The 17,863-nt window shown below is 44.3% G+C and overlaps 1 protein-coding gene across 1 annotated transcript in view; it reads right to left on the bottom strand.

The window, feature by feature from the left end:
- The window catches only part of pdia5 (protein disulfide isomerase family A, member 5), a 138,499-nt gene that overhangs the window by 24,338 nt on the left and 96,298 nt on the right, over positions 1–17,863 (bottom strand). The window contains exons 11-14 of the mRNA XM_060929719.1: positions 12,059–12,195; positions 10,294–10,364; positions 7,093–7,256; positions 2,910–3,040 (exon numbers count right to left, since the gene is read on the bottom strand). Coding sequence (XP_060785702.1) covers positions 2,910–3,040; positions 7,093–7,256; positions 10,294–10,364; positions 12,059–12,195 — 503 coding nt within the window. The remainder of the gene's footprint in view (positions 1–2,909; positions 3,041–7,092; positions 7,257–10,293; positions 10,365–12,058; positions 12,196–17,863) is intronic.

The raw sequence follows: 17,863 nt of genomic DNA, 5'->3' as shown, positions 1-17,863 counted from the left end.
AGCCACCAGTTAACCTAACCTGCATGTCTTTGGACTGTGGGGGAAACCGGAGCACCCGGAGGAAACCCACGCGGACACGGGGAGAACATGCAAACTCCACACAGAAAGGCCCTCGCCGGCCACGGGGCTCGAACCCGGACCTTCTTGCTGTGAGGCGACAGCGCTAACCACTACACCACCGTGCCGCCCGCAACAGGAAACCATTACTGTAATTGTCCCTAGAAACTCTGATGGAAGTTAGAGCAGCCATGTCACTATAATGACGTCAGTGAAAAAGAGAGAGAACACAGTCTTTAATAGATAAGCACAATTATCCTGGGCTATTGTAAAATAAATGCGGAGTTAGGGGAAGAGAAGAGTTTAATTCAATAGAGGGTCTTTTGTATAAGAATTAACTAATCGTCTGAGGGCATTCAAATTTTCGCCTTTTACGAAACAACTTAATCCCTTAATAGACTGATGTTACACAAAATATTACACAAATCTGGGACATGGAAAAGAAAGTGCTGTTTTTGTAGAGAAAAATGAAAGCTCTCAGTTAGATGTTTGAAGCCTCTATCAAAGGAAGCTGAAAACACCTTTTGTAAAAGCAGCCTGTGAAACTGCTGCTGTAGTGAATTTCTGTAGTTCATAAATATTTAACAATTCCTGATGTAATGATACTAGAAATAGTGCATTGTTGTCATATCCAACCAGCTCATACCTCATTCACATGTAAGAAAACACCTAACATTGTCACAAAGAATGTAAACAACGAACATGGTTGGTGTTAGCACTCATAGCTGTCGACGAGCTCGCTAGCTTTAGCGATATGTCCGCCTAGCCTTGTGGAACACTCCAGTCACGTGCAATGAGTTCACAGAGAGAGCGCACGCAGGTAGACATGCAGGTAGGCCATCCAATCATTTCATTCATCTCATCTCATTATCTGTAGCCGCTTTATCCTGTTCTACAGGGTCGCAGGCAAGCTGGAGCCTATCCCAGCTGACTACGGGCGAAAGGCGGGGTACACCCTGGACAAGTCGCCGGGTCATCACAGGGCTGACACATAGGTGGGGTTTACATTAGACCGTATCAGCGGATCATCAGATTAACGTTTTTAAAACAATTAGCGTGCACACAGCAACACCAATACACGGATACGCTCGGCTACGCAGGCATCCTGCGCTCCAAATCACTCCGCCCTGAACAGCGAGTGCCCTCTGGAAGGTGCGCACTCCGGCCCTGCGCAGCTCACAGAGCGCGCGAGTATAGCGCACGAGCAATGATTCGGGACTGAGCCGCTGTGTGTGTGATCCCAGTGCATATCACTTACCACTTGCAAGTGGAAGGATGGCAAGCCTAAAGACAATCATAACTACACAATGGGCAGTATTTGCATCAGTATTTGCAGTATTTTCATACTTTTATACTCTTTAATGAAAGGTGATACAAGGCGGAAGTCCGCGCCGTTTTTCAGCAGTCGCGTCACATGACCAACGCCAGTGAATCAGGAAGGTGGATGTCACAGTGACGTTGTCCAATGACGACACCAGCTAGAGCTCAGCACAGCGTATCCGCGTATTCTCAATGTTTACACAGCACCGGACCAGACACGATCTAGATTGAATACGTGGACCCTGGCGAATTCCCGTTTCCCGGCGTTTCCAGGCGGTTTAATGTAAACGGACAGTGCATCCGCGAAGAAAACGAGACAGATACGGTCTAATGTAAACTTGGCCATAGACACAGACAACCATTCACACTCACATTCACACCTACGGTCAATTTATAGCCCTTTTCCACTACCCTTTTTCAGCTCACTTCAGCCCGACACGGCTCGCGTTTCGACTACCTCAGAACAGCACGACTCAGCTCGCTTCAGCCCTGCTTAGCACCCAAAACTCGCACGGTTTTGGAGTGGGGCTGAAGCAAGCCAAACCGAGCCGAGTGAGGCTGGGGGCGTGAGCAGACACTCCCCTGTGCACTGATTGGTGAGGAGGAGTGTCCTCACATGCCCACACACGCCCCGCGAGCACGCTGGGATCTGTAAACACCGTAAACCTGGAAGAAGAATAATTACGAATTACGAGAATTTCTGAAGCCTTATGCGCCTCGCCTCATCTATACGCTCTTGCCAGTATCTGTTGGCGTTGTCAGTGACAACAAGCCACAGAACCAAGACCAGCAACACTAACGACTCCATGTCCTCCATGTTTATTGTTTACTATCCGGGTCGTGAGACTACCGCTTAAAAGGTCACTGATGTCACTGTTTGCGCCGCTTAACGACATCACGTGACGTCCACCCACTTTCGCTAACTCCACCCAATGTGTCCACCCACTTACAGCCAGCACGGTTCAGCGCCGTTGTAGTCGAAATGCAACTCCAATAGCCCCACTCAGCTCGACACAGCCCAACTCAGCACGGCACGGCTCAGCCGCGTTTGTAGTGGAAAAGCGGCATTAGAGTCACCAGTTAACCTAACCTGCATGTCTTTGGACTGTGGGGGAAACCGGAGCACCCGGAGGAAACTCACGCGGACACGGGGAGAACATGCAAACTCCACACAGAAAGGCCCTCGCCGGCCACGGGGCTCGAACCCGGACCTTCTTGCTGTGAGGCGACAGCACTAACCACTACACCACCGTGCCGCCCTCATTTCATTCAGACCAAATAAAATAATCGGATGAGCTTTTTAGAGTTCTGCGACTGCCAGAGATGATGGATTTTTTCCTTTTCGTTGTCAGAGCATTTGATTTATTCACTGCTGTCAGGGTGTAAAGATAATTTCAAGAAATATAACCAAAAAAAGCTTCTGAAAATTTATCTACCCTATTTTAATCGATGCTTCCATGGGGTTTTAATTCTAGACATTAAGCTCATTCTAGAACCACAGTATCAAGACTTCAGGAAAGCAGACAACTCACAGGGAGCGTAGAACATGACCAGGGCATGCTTCTTCTTCTTGAGAGCCTCCCTGAAGTCCTCAGCCCTGAGGTGACTCACACTAGATGGCTTCTCCTCCCATGATTGCTCAGGAGGAGGGGGGGCCTGTGGACTGAGAGAAACCGAAAGGGGAAAAAAAGAATCACAATATAATACATCCATAAAAGAGGGACACTTGAAAACGCCTGTGAGCTGGAATGATGAATTGTGCAAGAAAAACTCAAGAATTTGGTGCACAAGTTTTCATTTATTTTGAGCATCTCTGGCCACTGTGGCCAAACAACTCAATCTTTGTTTCATCTGGTCATAACACTTTTCTCCAGAAGACTTTTTTTTTGTCTATGTGGGCAGCTACAAACATTAGTCAAGCCTGAATGTGTCGATTTTGGAGCTGGGGCTTCTTTCCTGAATGGCAGCCTCTCAGTCAATGGGGATTTAAAACTCGCTTGACTGGAGACAGTGTTGCAGCAGCAGCTTCTAGTTCATGGCTGACCTGTGCCTTGGTGGTTCCTGAGCATCTGAACCAATTTCCTCTCAGTTGATGGTGACAGTTTGGGTTTTTCTTCAGCAAAGTGGCAAAGTCCACCTTTGAATAACTTGTGCTTCCATACAATTGTTTAAACTGATCATCTTGGAATCTGCAATCATTCAGAAATGTCTCTAAGCAACATTCCTGAGTTGAGTAAATCCATGATCCTCTTTCTCACACATCTACCCTGAGCTCCTTGGACTTTCCCATTGTACTGTGTGTTGGTCAAACCAACGATGCTGTCAAACAAACTCTATGTCAGCACAGAGAAGCTACCAGCTGTACACAATCATGAGCCCTACCAGGAAGTTAAGAGGCCTTGGTCTTAGCAAGGTAAGACATTTTGGAACTTTTAGCACCACTGAATTATGGGTGTATGTACATTTTAGATGCTGTATGGATAATTTTGTCCCTGTGGCGATTTCATTCCATCCATCCATTATCCATAACTGCTTATCCTGCGCAGGGTCGTGGGCAAGCTGAAGCCTATCCCAGCTGACTATGGGCAAGAGGCAGGGTACACCCTGGACAAGTCGCCAGGTCATCGCAGGGCTGACACTTAGAGAAATTCACACCTACAGTCAATTTAGAGCCACTAATTAGCCTAACCTGCATGTCTTTGGACTGTGGGGGAAACCGGAGCACCCGGAGGAAACACAGGGAGAACATGCAAACTCCACACAGAAAGGCCCCCATCGGCCACTGGGCTCAAACCAAAAATATTCTTGCTGTGAGGCAACAGTGCTAACCACTACACCAGTGATTCCCAACCACTGTGCCGCGGCACATTAGTGTGCCGTGAGAGATCATCAGGTGTACCGTGGGACATTATCCAATTTCACTTAATTGTTCCGAAAACTATTTATTTACTGCAAATAAGTTGTCTTTGTTTGTCTATGCCAGTGACATATAGTGACCAGCAGAACAATTAAATACTCTTCCAATAGTTGGCAGCAGGTAGCTAATTAACCTGTGTATCTACCTGTTGCCATTCAAACAATAGAACTAGTAATGCTTCGGGTGTGACAACGGTGATTGCGATAGATAAATATTTGAAAAGAAAAAGCACACAATCCAAACTGGGCCCTGGAGAAAATTCTGACCCAGATGAAGGCCCTAGTATGAGTAGAGGTCAGAAGAAAGCAAAAAAGGTGATTTTCCACAACCTATCTATGCGAGCTGGGCTTTTCAAGCATGACTGCTATAAAAACTAAAAAAGGAGAGAGACTCAGAGCTGTTGAAGATCTTCGTGTGTGTGTCTTTCTTCAATTTCTACGAGTATATCAGCTTTGCGTTCAACTAAACAGGCCCAGGTTTCCCACTAAGGAAATTGTGAGTAAATTGAGACTAGATTATCATACATACATACATACATACATACATACATACATATATATATATATATATATATATATATATATATATATATATATTTTTGTGATATTTTTGTTTGGTGGTGTGCCGTGGGATTTTTCAAATGTAAAATATGTGCCGTGGCTCAAGAAAGGTTGGGAAGCACTGCACTACACCACCATGCCACCCGTGGTGATTTCAGAAAATCCAAAATAAATTAACACTTGTGCACCAGTTTTTTTTCCTATTAAAGATGCAAATTGTACAATCATCTGCCACAGAAAAAGAACAGTTCAAAATCATTGAAAGCCCAATACTGCCATGATATTCATGTCCCTGTATGCAAACTTCTGACCGCAACTGTACCCAACCTCAACACTTGGCAAAAAAACAGTCTTCCTTCAGTTTGACCTGAAACTTTCAGTTTTGTATAGAAATCTCACACTGACACTCTCGGTTTCTCTCACTCCCTAGAGAACAAGGGACACAAACATGCACAGTCCCTTTTTGCTCAGGGGCTGGAAAACTCATGGTAGTGACTGACTGAAGTTAAGCACCACTGAACATACACCTGAGTGTGAGTGAGCAGGCTGCCTCAGTAAAATAAAAAAAAAAAACCACAGTGACAGCCACTCTTTAATCCAGTGAGAGCCTATGCATGACCTAGAATGAGTCAAAGTTGATGGCCTCTGCATTATTAAAGCCCATAGCACATGGAAACAACTCATGGACCTGGTCCACTTTTCGTTTTCCTTTTGGTCGAGGAGAAACAAATGTCCAAGGAATTATTCATCTGGAAAATCATTCCGCATTCTACATGAATTCAGGAGGAAGCCACTGACACGTTTTCACTGTTGATGACAACTTGGGTCAAATATCTGTGTATAATCTAGGCAGCAGTGACAGAGTTTCCGCATGGAGTCTGGGGGAAGTTTTCCTCCTTCCTACATCACCTTTCTGGAGCAGTCTCATTGCCCCAGGCACAAACACACATCAGCCAGGGACAGACAGGAGAAAAACAACAGCAGCTACCTGAGCTTTCCTTGCACAGCTATTGCTAAAAGGTTACTTATTCTTGCATTAATATTTTCATATTACAGTAGAAATCATAGCTATAATAATAATAATAAGTTTAAAAAAGGTAGTGTAGTGGTTAGCACTGTCACCTCACAACAAGAAGGTTCTGGGTTCGAACCCAGCGGCCGATGAGAGCCTGTCTGTGCGGAGTTTGCATGTTCTCCCCGTGTCCGCGTGGGTTTCCTCCGGGTGCTCCGGTTTCCCCCACAGTCCAAAGACATGCAGGTTAGGTTAACTGGTGACTCTAAATTGACCGTAGGTGTGAATGTGAGTGTGAATGGTTGTTTGTTTCTGTGTCAGCCCTGCGATGACCTTGTGACTTGTCCAGGGTGTACCCCACCTCTCGCCCATAATCAGCTGGGATAGGCTCCAGCTTGCCCGCAGCCCTGCACAGGATAAGCGATTATGGATGGATGGATAATAATAATAAGCTAAAGCTGGAGGAGGTTTAGGCAGCACTTACAATATATGGCTTACTTCAAGCAAGGAAATGCAAATAAATGACAGTACCAGTCAAAAAAGTTTGGACACCTTGACTCATTCATAGGGTTTGACTATTTTTTATATTATTTTGACTATACTTTGACTATTTTCTATATTGTACAACAATACTAAAGACATCAAAACTATGAAATAAAATATGAAAGATATATTGAATTACTGTATGTGGTAAACAAAAAGTATTTAAAAAAAAAAAACATTTTTCAGATTCTTCAAAGTAGCCAACGTGAACCTTGATGACGCTTTGTACACTACTGGCATTATCTTAACCAGCTTCATGAGGAAGTCACCTGGAATGCTTTTCAATTAACAGGTGCCTCGTCAAAAGTTAATTAGTGCAATTTCTTGCCTTCTTAATGCGTCTGAGATCAAACAGTAAATAGTAAATAATACAAATACAGTAAATATCCCTATTCCACAACTGTAGTAATCCATATTATGTCAAGAACCGCTCAACTAAGTAAAGAGAAACAACATCCATCATTACTTTAAGACATAAAGTGACTTTTAATTAATACAAATAAAGAAAAAACACCGAATTAGAAGGTGTGTCCAAACTTTTGACCGGCCCTGTAGACATGACTACCGTATATACACTGTAAATATGGTCAAATGTGGCTCTGCAATAGTATGTGCTAAGAACTTTAGATCTTTCTCTCCAAAATGATTAACGAAGAAAAAATAGAGCAGAAAAAGCAGCTCACTTCTGCAGCCACTCGATGATCTTGTCTTTGGTCCGCAGCTGTGCTAGTGTGTACTTCTCCTCTCCTTTCTCAAAGTACTTCACAGTAGGGAAGCCTGAGATCTTAAAGCGCTCAGCCACAGATTTATGGATGGTGGCGTCCACTGCTGCTAATACACCTGGACTCTGAGAACACACACATACACACAACGTTATTTGCAAAGTATGTTAATGTTGACTGATCTCCACGGTTGAGCAGCCTGACTGCACACTGAGGAGAAAAGGAGTTAAAGGCTGAGTGAGACTCAGTTCATGCAGGTTCTGAGAAAATGCGTAACTGCAACTCACAGGGGAAAACCTTCAAAGACACAATGTCTTGAAATGTCACTGAACATAAAAGCTTGTAAGTTAGACAGCTGCAAATTTGCATGTAATGCATTACAGCAGATATATAGACTTACACTGGGTATTCTGAAACTTTATACTGATTCACCATAACATTAAACCCACCCATCCACCCAATATTAAGGCATGGACTCCACAAGACCTCTGAAGGTTTGCTGTGGTATCTGGTGCCAAGACCTTCGCAGCAGATCCTTTAAGTCCTGTACATTGTGAAGCGGGGCCTCCATGGATTGGACTTGTTTGTCCAGCACATCCCACAGACGTTCGATCGGATTAACATCTGAGGAATTTGGAGGTCAAAGCAACAAAGTGAACTTTGTCATGTTCCTCATTCCATTTTTGCAGTGTGGCAGAGAGCATTATCCTGCTGAAAGACACCACTGCCATGAGGGAAAACCATTACCATGAAGGGATGTACTTGCTCTGCAACAATGTTTAGGAAAGTGGTACATGACAAAGTAACATCCAGGACCCGAGGTTTCCCAGCAGAACATTGCCCAGAGCAGCACACTGCCTCTGGCTGACTTGCCTTCCTCCCGTAGTGTATTCTGGTGTCAACTCTTCTCCAGGTAAGTCACACACTCACACACACCTAGCAGTCCACATGATGTTAAAAAGAAAAGGTTCATCAGACCAGGCCACCTTCTTCCAGTGCTCTATGGTCCAGTTCTGATGCTCACATGCCAATTGTAGGCACTTTTGTTGGTGGACAGGTATCAACATGGTCTCTGGATATACAGCAAGCTGCAATGCACTGTGTTCGGACATCTTTCCATCATAGCCAGCATTAACTTTTTCAGCAACGTGTGCTACAGTAGCTCTTCTGTGGGATCGAAGCAGACGTGCTAGCCATTTCTCACCACACGCATCACTGAGCCTTGGGCGCCCATGAACCTGTCACCGGTTCACTGGTTGTCCTTCCATGGACCTCTTTTGGTTGGTACTAACCACTGCATACCACAACCACAAGACCTGCCATTTTGCAGATGCTCAGACCCAGTCGACTAGCCATCACAATCTGGCCCTTGTCAAAGTCACTCAGATCCTTACGCTTGCCCATTTCTCCTGCTTCCAACACATCAACTTTGTAAAATGACTTAATCAGTGGTGTCTGCAAAGGGCTGGGATATACTGGGCCACAAGTTACCTCGTTACCATGTTATGACAGGTGACATTTCATTTCACCTGTCAGTAGTTGTAATGTTATGGCTGAACATATTTTAGACCAGGTTTAACAAAATGAAAATAATTTACTCATCTCATCTCATTATCTGTAGCCGCTTTATCCTGTTCTACAGGGTCGCAGGCAAGCTGGAGCCTATCCCAGCTGACTACGGGCGAAAGGCGGGGTACACCCTGGACAAGTCGCCAGGTCATCACAGGGCTGACACATAGACACAGACAACCATTCACACTCACGGTCAATTTAGAGTCACCAGTTAACCTAACCTGCATGTCTTTGGACTGTGGGGAAAACCGGAGCACCCGCAGGAAACCCACGCGGACACGGGGAGAACATGCAACCTCCGCACAGAAAGGCCCTCGCCGGCCACGGGGCTCGAACCTGGACCTTCTTGCTGTGAGGCAACAGCGCTAACCACTACACCACCGTGCCACCATATATCATCTCATTATCTGTAGCCGCTTTATCCTGTCCTACAGGGTCGCAGGCAAGCTGGAGCCTATCCCAGCTGACTACGGGCGAAAGGCGGGGTACACCCTGGACAAGTCGCCAGGTCATCACAGGGCTGACACATAGACACAGACAACCATTCACACTTACGGTCAATTTAGAGTCACCAGTTAACCTAACCTGCATGTCTTTGGACTGTGGGGGAAACCGGAGCACCCGGAGGAAACCCACGCGGACACGGGGAGAACATGCAAACTCCACACAGAAAGGCCCTCACCGGCCACGGGGCTCGAACCTGGACCTTCTTGCTGTGAGGCAACAGCGCTAACCACTACACCACCGTGCCACCATATATATATATATATATATATATATATATATATATATATAAAAAAGTTCATGTATCTGTTTGTATTTTTCACATGACTGAGGAAGGAAAAGCTCAGTACAAGCTACATAAACGTGTCTGAAACGCAGATGCTCTCGTTCAGATGGAAGCAGAAATGAGAAAAATAAGTGAGCTCAGCTCTCTCTAGGGAAAGGGGCGTAGTGGCTGGAGCACAACTGCTATATTAGATAATGCTCAGCACCGGTAAGAAAGCTATTCTACATGGCTCGAAGATAAAGACTACAGGGACAGCATGAAGCTCTGGTAACTTTACTGGCCTCAAACTGTCCTGTAGTTTTAACTCTGTGGATACACCCTGCTAATGAGAACCACACTCCTTCCACATATTCACAAACACAAAAACAGCCAAAAAAGGATGTTTGTGATTTAGCCATAGTCCTTTAAAAAAGATCTGGGCTCCAAAACAAATCCTTAGCACAAGCCTGGAGAGTGAACTGTGCTATCTATCACTGTATAAAGCTGTTGTGTATTTATTTATTTATGAGCTCTCTTTGCATGATGGCAAATTAGACTGGCTTATTTTAATCAAACAAATGTGTCATTTTAAGGTTTCTAGATCTCAAACCCACAAGCTTGCACTTGAACTCATTTCACTAAGTACACAGTACCCATGTGGTCTCTCCAGCACAGTGACTATTTCTTCCTTTTTCACATGAAGCAGAACAATAGGCAAATATTTTTCACAGGTCAAGTCAACCTGCTCCTTCTGGGCCTCGTGCGGCGGTCACGTCCAGTCGATTCACAAATTTTCAAGACTGAAGGAAATGTGCACTCACATCTGTCTCTTTGTTGAGGATTTCAGCCGCTTCATCGTATTCAGGCTTCATCTTTTTACAATGGCCGCACCCTGGAGAAAACATACAGCGCTGTCATACAAAAGGAAACGTATGGATGGGGTGTGTGCGCACGTGTGAGAAAGACGGAACACTATAACGGCCTTCAATCTGACTCTGACTTCTAAACACGATTTCTATCACTGTGTGGAAAAAAAAAACAACCCTCGAGATTATGTAAAAGCATTTGCGACAAATTGTCTTGTTGTGTAAACAAAACTGGGCAGCAAGCCAGCAAAGACTGACTGATAGAAAGAAAAAATTATTTCCTAATGAACAGCTTGTGGATTTTGAAAGCACGACTGAAACAGAACTGATTCTTATTCTCTCTGGCAAGGTGGTGTGTAAGCAATGAATATTTTTTATAGTGAGAGATGAGATAAGGAGAGTGGTGTATATGTGACAGAGAGAAGGTCTGAATAAGTGTGTGCGTGTGTGTGTGTGTTTGTGCGTACGTGCGTGCGTATGAACTACTAAATGAATTAACTCCGTGCATTCTTTCCATGTTGCAAGAAAACAAGATGAGGACCATTAGATTGATTTATAAACTATCGAGGTTTTTTAAGAAGTTAACTAAAAGCACATCCTTCTAAGTGATAAATAACTGAGCAAGGACTTTAAATTACATAAGAGCTGTTTACTATCTGAACTGCAAAAACACAATCTCCTAAGCAGTCATAGTGAGTTGGTTATGGAAACTAATGGACGGCCTTCTCTTGGAAAAGCATCACTGTCCTCTTCTAAGCACTTAAAGCTCGGAGTTTTCTGCACCTGTTTATACACTCATACAGCCTATGAACATAAACCCCTGCTAACTGGGCCATCATTACAAGGTCACGGACTCAAAGTGACCATAAGTCCAAAAAAAAAAAGAGTACATTTACACACTTCATAAGTACTCTCATATTGCTGAGTGGGTTGGGTAATAACCTGAGATGGGATACTGCATCCCACAGCCTTGCGGATTTATTACTCATATCCTTAAAAGGGCCAGAGGAAGCTGTTAAAGCATGTCTGTCTCCGAGAACTAAACAGAAGGAGAGTGAAAATGAAACCTGTGCACCCTTCTGTCAGTGACGCAAGCATGCATTCGGTGGCGTGTCAGTATTTTGGCAGCAGAGCTGAAGGAGAGCTGATTCTCCATGCCGCGGTGGCATGTAATCACGGAGTGTATTTTTATAGTGAGGAAAGTAAGAGTTATAGAAGATGTGATGAAGAGAGAGGTGCGTGCGTGTGGAGACAAGGTGAGATATATCCAGTGCTCGAAGACATGAATAAACATTCTGTCTCAGGTGTTTGATTTAAAATGTATGAGAGCTGAGACATAGTCAGGAGCTTAAAAAAAAAAAAAAGCTCAAGGGACATAATCTAATAAAACAAGACTGCCACATTTTCATTATCAAATTCATTTTTTTCCCCCCGACATGATTATTTAAATGTCTGATACATAGTGATGGAAATAACAACATGCCAAGTAACTGTCTTTTCAGTACATCAGTACATCAGTCACAGAGGAAGTGGCTCTGCACAAGGCTGTTCCACTGCTATCACGATATATACAGCCTGATAAGCAATACTGAAAATGTGCACAGTGACAGGCCTGACCTCTACGCTGATCTACGCTGCTCACCTAGAGAAATGTGAAAATGTGGACATGACTGCTAAACACTCCATGTGCAGGAGACCTGAACAGGAGCTGAAAACTTACAGGGAGCATAAAACATAACAAGGACTGACGGATGTTCTTCCAGAAACGTGTCAAAGGACTCGTCCGTCAGATGAAAGACGGCCGAGTCCGAATCTGACCACGGTACCTCGGGGGTCTTGGGCTGAGGAGGCTGTGGGCTGAGAGAGAGAGAGAGAGAGAGAGAGAGAGAGAGAGAGAGAGAGAGAGAGAGCATTAGTACATTAATTAGTGCAATAAACCATTAACCAAAGTGAAAACTACGGAAGCCGCGAGAGGCCCTTCATATAATCCTTTTTTTTTTATTCACCTTGTTATCCCGAGATAACAACATAATTAATTCAGGATCTCGAGAAAACATCTCATCTCATTATCTGTAGCCGCTTTATCCTTCTACAGGGTCGCAGGCAAGCTGGAGCCTATCCCAGCTGACTACGGGCGAAAGGCAGGGTACACCCTGAACAAGTCGCCAGGTCATCACAGGGCTGACACATAGACACAGACAACCATTCACACTCACATTCACACCTACGGTCAATTTAGAGTCACCAGTTAACCTAACCTGCATGTCTTTGGACTGTGGGGGAAACCGGAGCACCCGGAGGAAACCCACGGAGACACGGGGAGAACATGCAAACTCCGCACAGAAAGGCCCTCGCCGGCCACGGGGCTCGAACCCGGACCTTCTTGCTGTGAGGCGACAGTGCTAACCACTACACCACGGTGCCGCCCCTCGAGAAAACAACACAACTAATTCGAGATCTCGAGAAAACAAAACCGTTATGTCGAGATCTCGAGAAAACAAAACAACTATTTCGTGATCTCGAGTAAACAGCTGAGAAATGGTTCATTCAGGTGCGCCAAGAGACTTGTGATATGCTGACTTTGGGGCTGTTTCTCATTCTGTATAGACGCAACTTTGGTCATTAGAATGTCTGGAATAATCAATCACCTAATAAGGCAATATTTTGATCAGGGGTTGACACAGGGAGAGATTGCATTAAGTCTTTTAATAAGGGATAATTTCAAAATGAGTCCGCGGCACCTCCGCAGAAGACTGGCCCGGCTTCGTCTCTACCGACGGAGATACAGTGATCCAGCTGAGATCATGAAATAATTGTTTTGTTTTCTCGAGATCTCGAAGTAGTTGTGTTGTTTTCTCGAGATCCTGAATTAATTATGTCGTTATCTCGGGATAACAAAGTGAATAAAAAAAAGATTATATGAAGGGCCTCTCGCGGCTTCCGTAGAAAACTGATAGTCAATGAAAGGGGTATAAATTAAACTAGAAACCTGTGCAGGTCTGAGCTCAGCCTTTTTCTGATTGGGAGATAGAAGTTACAGTACATCATGAGCCTGGGTATATAATTACGTTCAGACCTGTTCATTGCACATAAATAGAAAAAAATAGCCCGCTCAGAATACGCCAACGCCAGGATTCGAACCGATGTTGCAAAATCTGCTCCGTTTCTGGACACCACTCAGCCACAGAGGATTACAGCAGGAACTGAGGATATGTCACATGGCACTTACCTAGTCAGTACACAGTGGCACCACAACGCAACTGCAGAATCGCTACCTGAGGCTGGCACGCCAATTACATTCTTAAACACGCTCAAACTCTGTTAAACATGCACAGACAGACAGGTGCCTCTATAGGCTTCAGCTAAAGGTTGAGCCAAAAAGTAAACTCAAGTGCCACTTAATCACTTATGCCGCTTTTCCACTACAAACGCGGCTGAGTCGGGCTGAGCCGTGCCGTGCTGAGTTGGGCTGAGTCGAGCTGAGCGGGGCTGTTGGCGTTGCATTTCGACTACAACCGCGCTGAACCGTGCTGGCTGGAAGTGGATGGACACATTGGGTGGAGTTAGCGAAAGTGGGTGGACGTCACGTGATGTCGTTAAGCAGCACAAACAGTGACATCAGTGATCTTTTAAGCGGTAGTCTCACGACCCGGATAGTAAACAATAAACATGGAGGACATGGAGTCGTTAGTGTTGCTGGTCTTGGTGCTGTGGCTTGTTGTCACCGACAACGCCAACAGATACTGGCAAGAGCGTATAGATGAGGCGAGGCGCATAAGGCTTCAGAAATTCTCGTAATTCGTAATTCTTCTTCTTCCGGGTTTACGGTGTTTACAGATCCCAGCGTGCTCGCGGGGCGTGTGTGGGCATGTGAGGACACTCCTCCTCACCAATCAGTGCACAGGGGAGTGTCTGCTCACGCCCCCAGCCTCACTCGGCTCGCTTTGGCTCGCTTCAGCCCCACTCCAAAACCGTGCGAGTTTTAGGGGCTAAGCAGGGCTGAAGCGAGCTGAGTCGTGCTGTTCTTTGGTAGTCGAAACGCGAGCCGTGTCGGGCTGAAGTGAGCTGAAGTGAGCTGAAGCGAGCTGAAAAAGGGTAGTGGAAAAGGGCCATTACAGTATGTCAATACGTCATGTATTAATAAGTCATTCAGGGTGAATTTTTCCTTTAAATCTGAACAGATCAACACTGACACATCCATGCGCAAAAGGCTGTCTGCAGATTTACCTTAATGAATTTATTTTAAGGGAAAATCAAAATACTATTCTGTATTCATTTATGATGTTTCAGCATTTACCTGCTTGTTAACATTTTATTCATTGCTAAATAAAAAAAAAATACTAATTTTCATGATTTTTTTTTTTTAAAGTAGCTTGGTCCATATTGTTTGGCCCTAAGTGTGTGGTGGGTAACATCAGAGTAGTGTCTCTACCAGAGGTGGACAGTAATGAAATACATTAAGTACTGTACTTAAGTACACTTTGAGTATCTGTACTTTACTTGAGCTTTTTTTTTTTTTGGCAACTTGTGACTTTAACTCAGACCTGGGCATTTTCTGGCCCGCGGGCCGCATCCGGCCCTTTGGTTCATTCTGACCGGCCCGCGTAAGGTTAATTAGAAATTACAAAATAAATGTATTTTCTAATTTTACCTCATGCATGGACTGAAATGTGCATTGCTTTTATTTTGAAGTTGTGTTCAACAAAAATGCAATGCGCGCGACATGAACATGACATGAAATCCCACGAAACCTAATCCCGCGATAACTACTACTGTAATTTGTCCAGACCGACCACAAACTTGTACGTCATCCTCCAAACGGTCCAGCCAATCACAGTGTGACGTCACCAACAGGCGCCGGAGCCCGAGCCGATCTGTAGATCTGAATCCTACACCGAATCGACTGATGATCATCTGTCAGCTGTGCTTCGCATCTCCACCTCAGACATTCAACCTGACTCTGATGCACTCGTTAAAGACCAACAGAGACTAGATTTCTCTCACTGAACAAATAAAAAACACCAAATGAGGTGATTAGACTACAAATGTGGGCATCATTATTATAATCTGATGTATCTTGCTTGATATTTGGAGTAGAAAGACAATATTGTGATGTCTTTATTGTGTTTTGGGGTGAATGTGACTGAAAAAAAAAATGGTACAAACGTTCACATTTTGTTAACCATTGTTTTGGGAAATTTGATTGAATAAATGACATTTTTTGTAAGGCAACCTGGATGACCTAGATTTTGCAGATGACCTTGCATTGCTGTCCCACAAGCTCAGTCAGATGCAAGAGAAGACAACATGCCTGGCACAGGTGTCTACACAAATAGGGCTAAACATCCACCTCGGCAAGACCAAAGTACTCAGGATAAATGCAGCTAATGACGAAGCAGTTATGCTTGGGGAGAAGGCCCTCGAAGAAGTCAACAGCTTCACGTATCTGGGCAGCATAGTGAACAAACAGGGAGGATCCGATGAAGATATCAGGGCAAGAATAGGAAAAACAAGGGCCGTCTACATCTCTATGAAAAACATCTGGAAATCAAGAGAGCTGACTACCCCAATAAAGATACGCCTGTTCAACTCAAATGTCAAATCGGTACTCCTATATGGCTCAGAAACTTGGAGGCTGACCAAGACAACAACCAAAAAACTGCAGACGTTCATCAATTGCTGTTTAAGAAGGATCCTGAGAATTCATTGGATGGACCATGTACGGAACGAAGTGTTATGGGAAAGATCCAAACAAGAACCCATCGGGAAGACCATCCTGCAAAGGAAGTGGAACTGGATTGGGCACACCTTGCGAAAGCCAAGTTCGAACGTCACCAGGCAGTCCCTGACATGGAACCCTCAAGGGAAGAGAAAACCAGGACGCCACAGGAACACATGGCGACGCGACCTGGATGCCGAGCTGCGAAGAGCAGGCTACTCTTTCCGAGAGGCAGAAAACCTAGCACAGGATCGGCAACGCTGGAGAGAGGTTGTCCGTGGCCTATGCTCCGCAGGGAGCCAAGGGCCTAAGTAAGTAAGTAACCTCGTTTTTTCCATACTCTTACCAGTCTTAGCAGCTTGTAAAAACAAATGATATTTATTGCTTTATATAAAGAAATACAATTAATATTATGCAGAATTTAGTTCAGCCTTTTGGTCCGGCCCTCCACAAAATTTTCTGTTTCTCATGTGGCCCTATGGAAAAATAATTGCCCACCCCTGCTTTAACTTCACTACATTTGAAAGACAAATATCGTACTTTTCACTCCACTACATTTCTATCAAAGTCCTCGTTACTATGAAGCAGCTTTGAAAGTGGATGTTTACTTCTTTTCTTTTCTAAAACGTGATTGGTTTTTTCGCAGGTGACACTGAGAGCCTATCAGTAATCACTAGGGTCACGTCATGTCCATAAACTGAATAAAATCAAGATCAATGATTTCTCTGCAGCGTTATTTGAACACAATAAATTGATGGCAGAACGGAAGGAGGTGGTTCTTTTGGGGAACGCACGCACCCAGGGCCATACCTAGAACCCATGTTTCAGTTTTCTGAAAGGAATAAAGATTCGTTTTGTTTTAAGTGTTTGGTTTGTTTGCCGAAAATGAAACACAGCAGAGGCTACAAAAACTCGCCGCCCGACCTGCGGAAGCATATTGAGGTATACAAACATTTTATTCCAAAAGAAAGCTTGTAATGAAGTTGTATGTACTTTTAGAGCAAGTGATAATGTTGCAATAGCTATACGGTCTGGTTAGTCAAATGACTTTCTATGGATTTGCCCGCCAAGTCGCCGTCGCCTTGTCCACGGCTAATGTTAACACATAACTAGTTAACTTGGACACTGTTAGTTAGCATGTAAGAACAGAGTTACACTAACATGAATAACGTTAACTTATCTGAAGTGCTTTCAGAAATGTGTTTTAGCATAATCTTGCCAAATAAACAGAGTGTACAAAACTTTCTTTTCTAGTAATGTTAGCTACCCAGTATGATTTTGAGTTTGAAAAGAGTTTGCTAGCATGTCGGGTGGAGTTTCACTGACTAGCTAGCTTAAAGCATATACGCAGAACCATGGCCTCACTTTTGTTTATAAATGCCTTGAGACCTCAAGAATAGCACAGGAATAGTTTTAAGCGTTAACAATAAATCTAATATAGTAATTTTTACGATTAAAGTGATTCATATAGGTAGCGGTCTGAGTGAATGACCTTGACGGCCGTAACATCATAGCAGGAAGTCTATCGGTCTCATCGCCATTTCCGCTATACTAAAACACTGAGCTGACTGCAACTCCGATCCTCCATTTTGAGCTAATTTATCGCCATGCCACGTAGATGTGTTGCTGGCCAGTGCAGCAACACGACAGAAGGTGGATTTACGTTGCATTCATGGCCCAAGAATGTTCAAACTGCAAAGATTTGGACGCGTTTTGCGAGAAGTTCACGGGCACATTGGGCGCCTATGAAGTGGTCTCTCCTCTGCGCTGCACATTTTACTGAAGACTCGTATGAAACCTCTGATC

The sequence above is a fragment of the Neoarius graeffei genome, chromosome 9 (assembly GCF_027579695.1).
Source record: "Neoarius graeffei isolate fNeoGra1 chromosome 9, fNeoGra1.pri, whole genome shotgun sequence".
Taxonomy (NCBI): domain Eukaryota; kingdom Metazoa; phylum Chordata; class Actinopteri; order Siluriformes; family Ariidae; genus Neoarius; species Neoarius graeffei.
The sequence above is the reverse complement of the archived record's forward strand: the minus strand, read 5'-3'. Positions and strand labels throughout refer to the sequence as shown.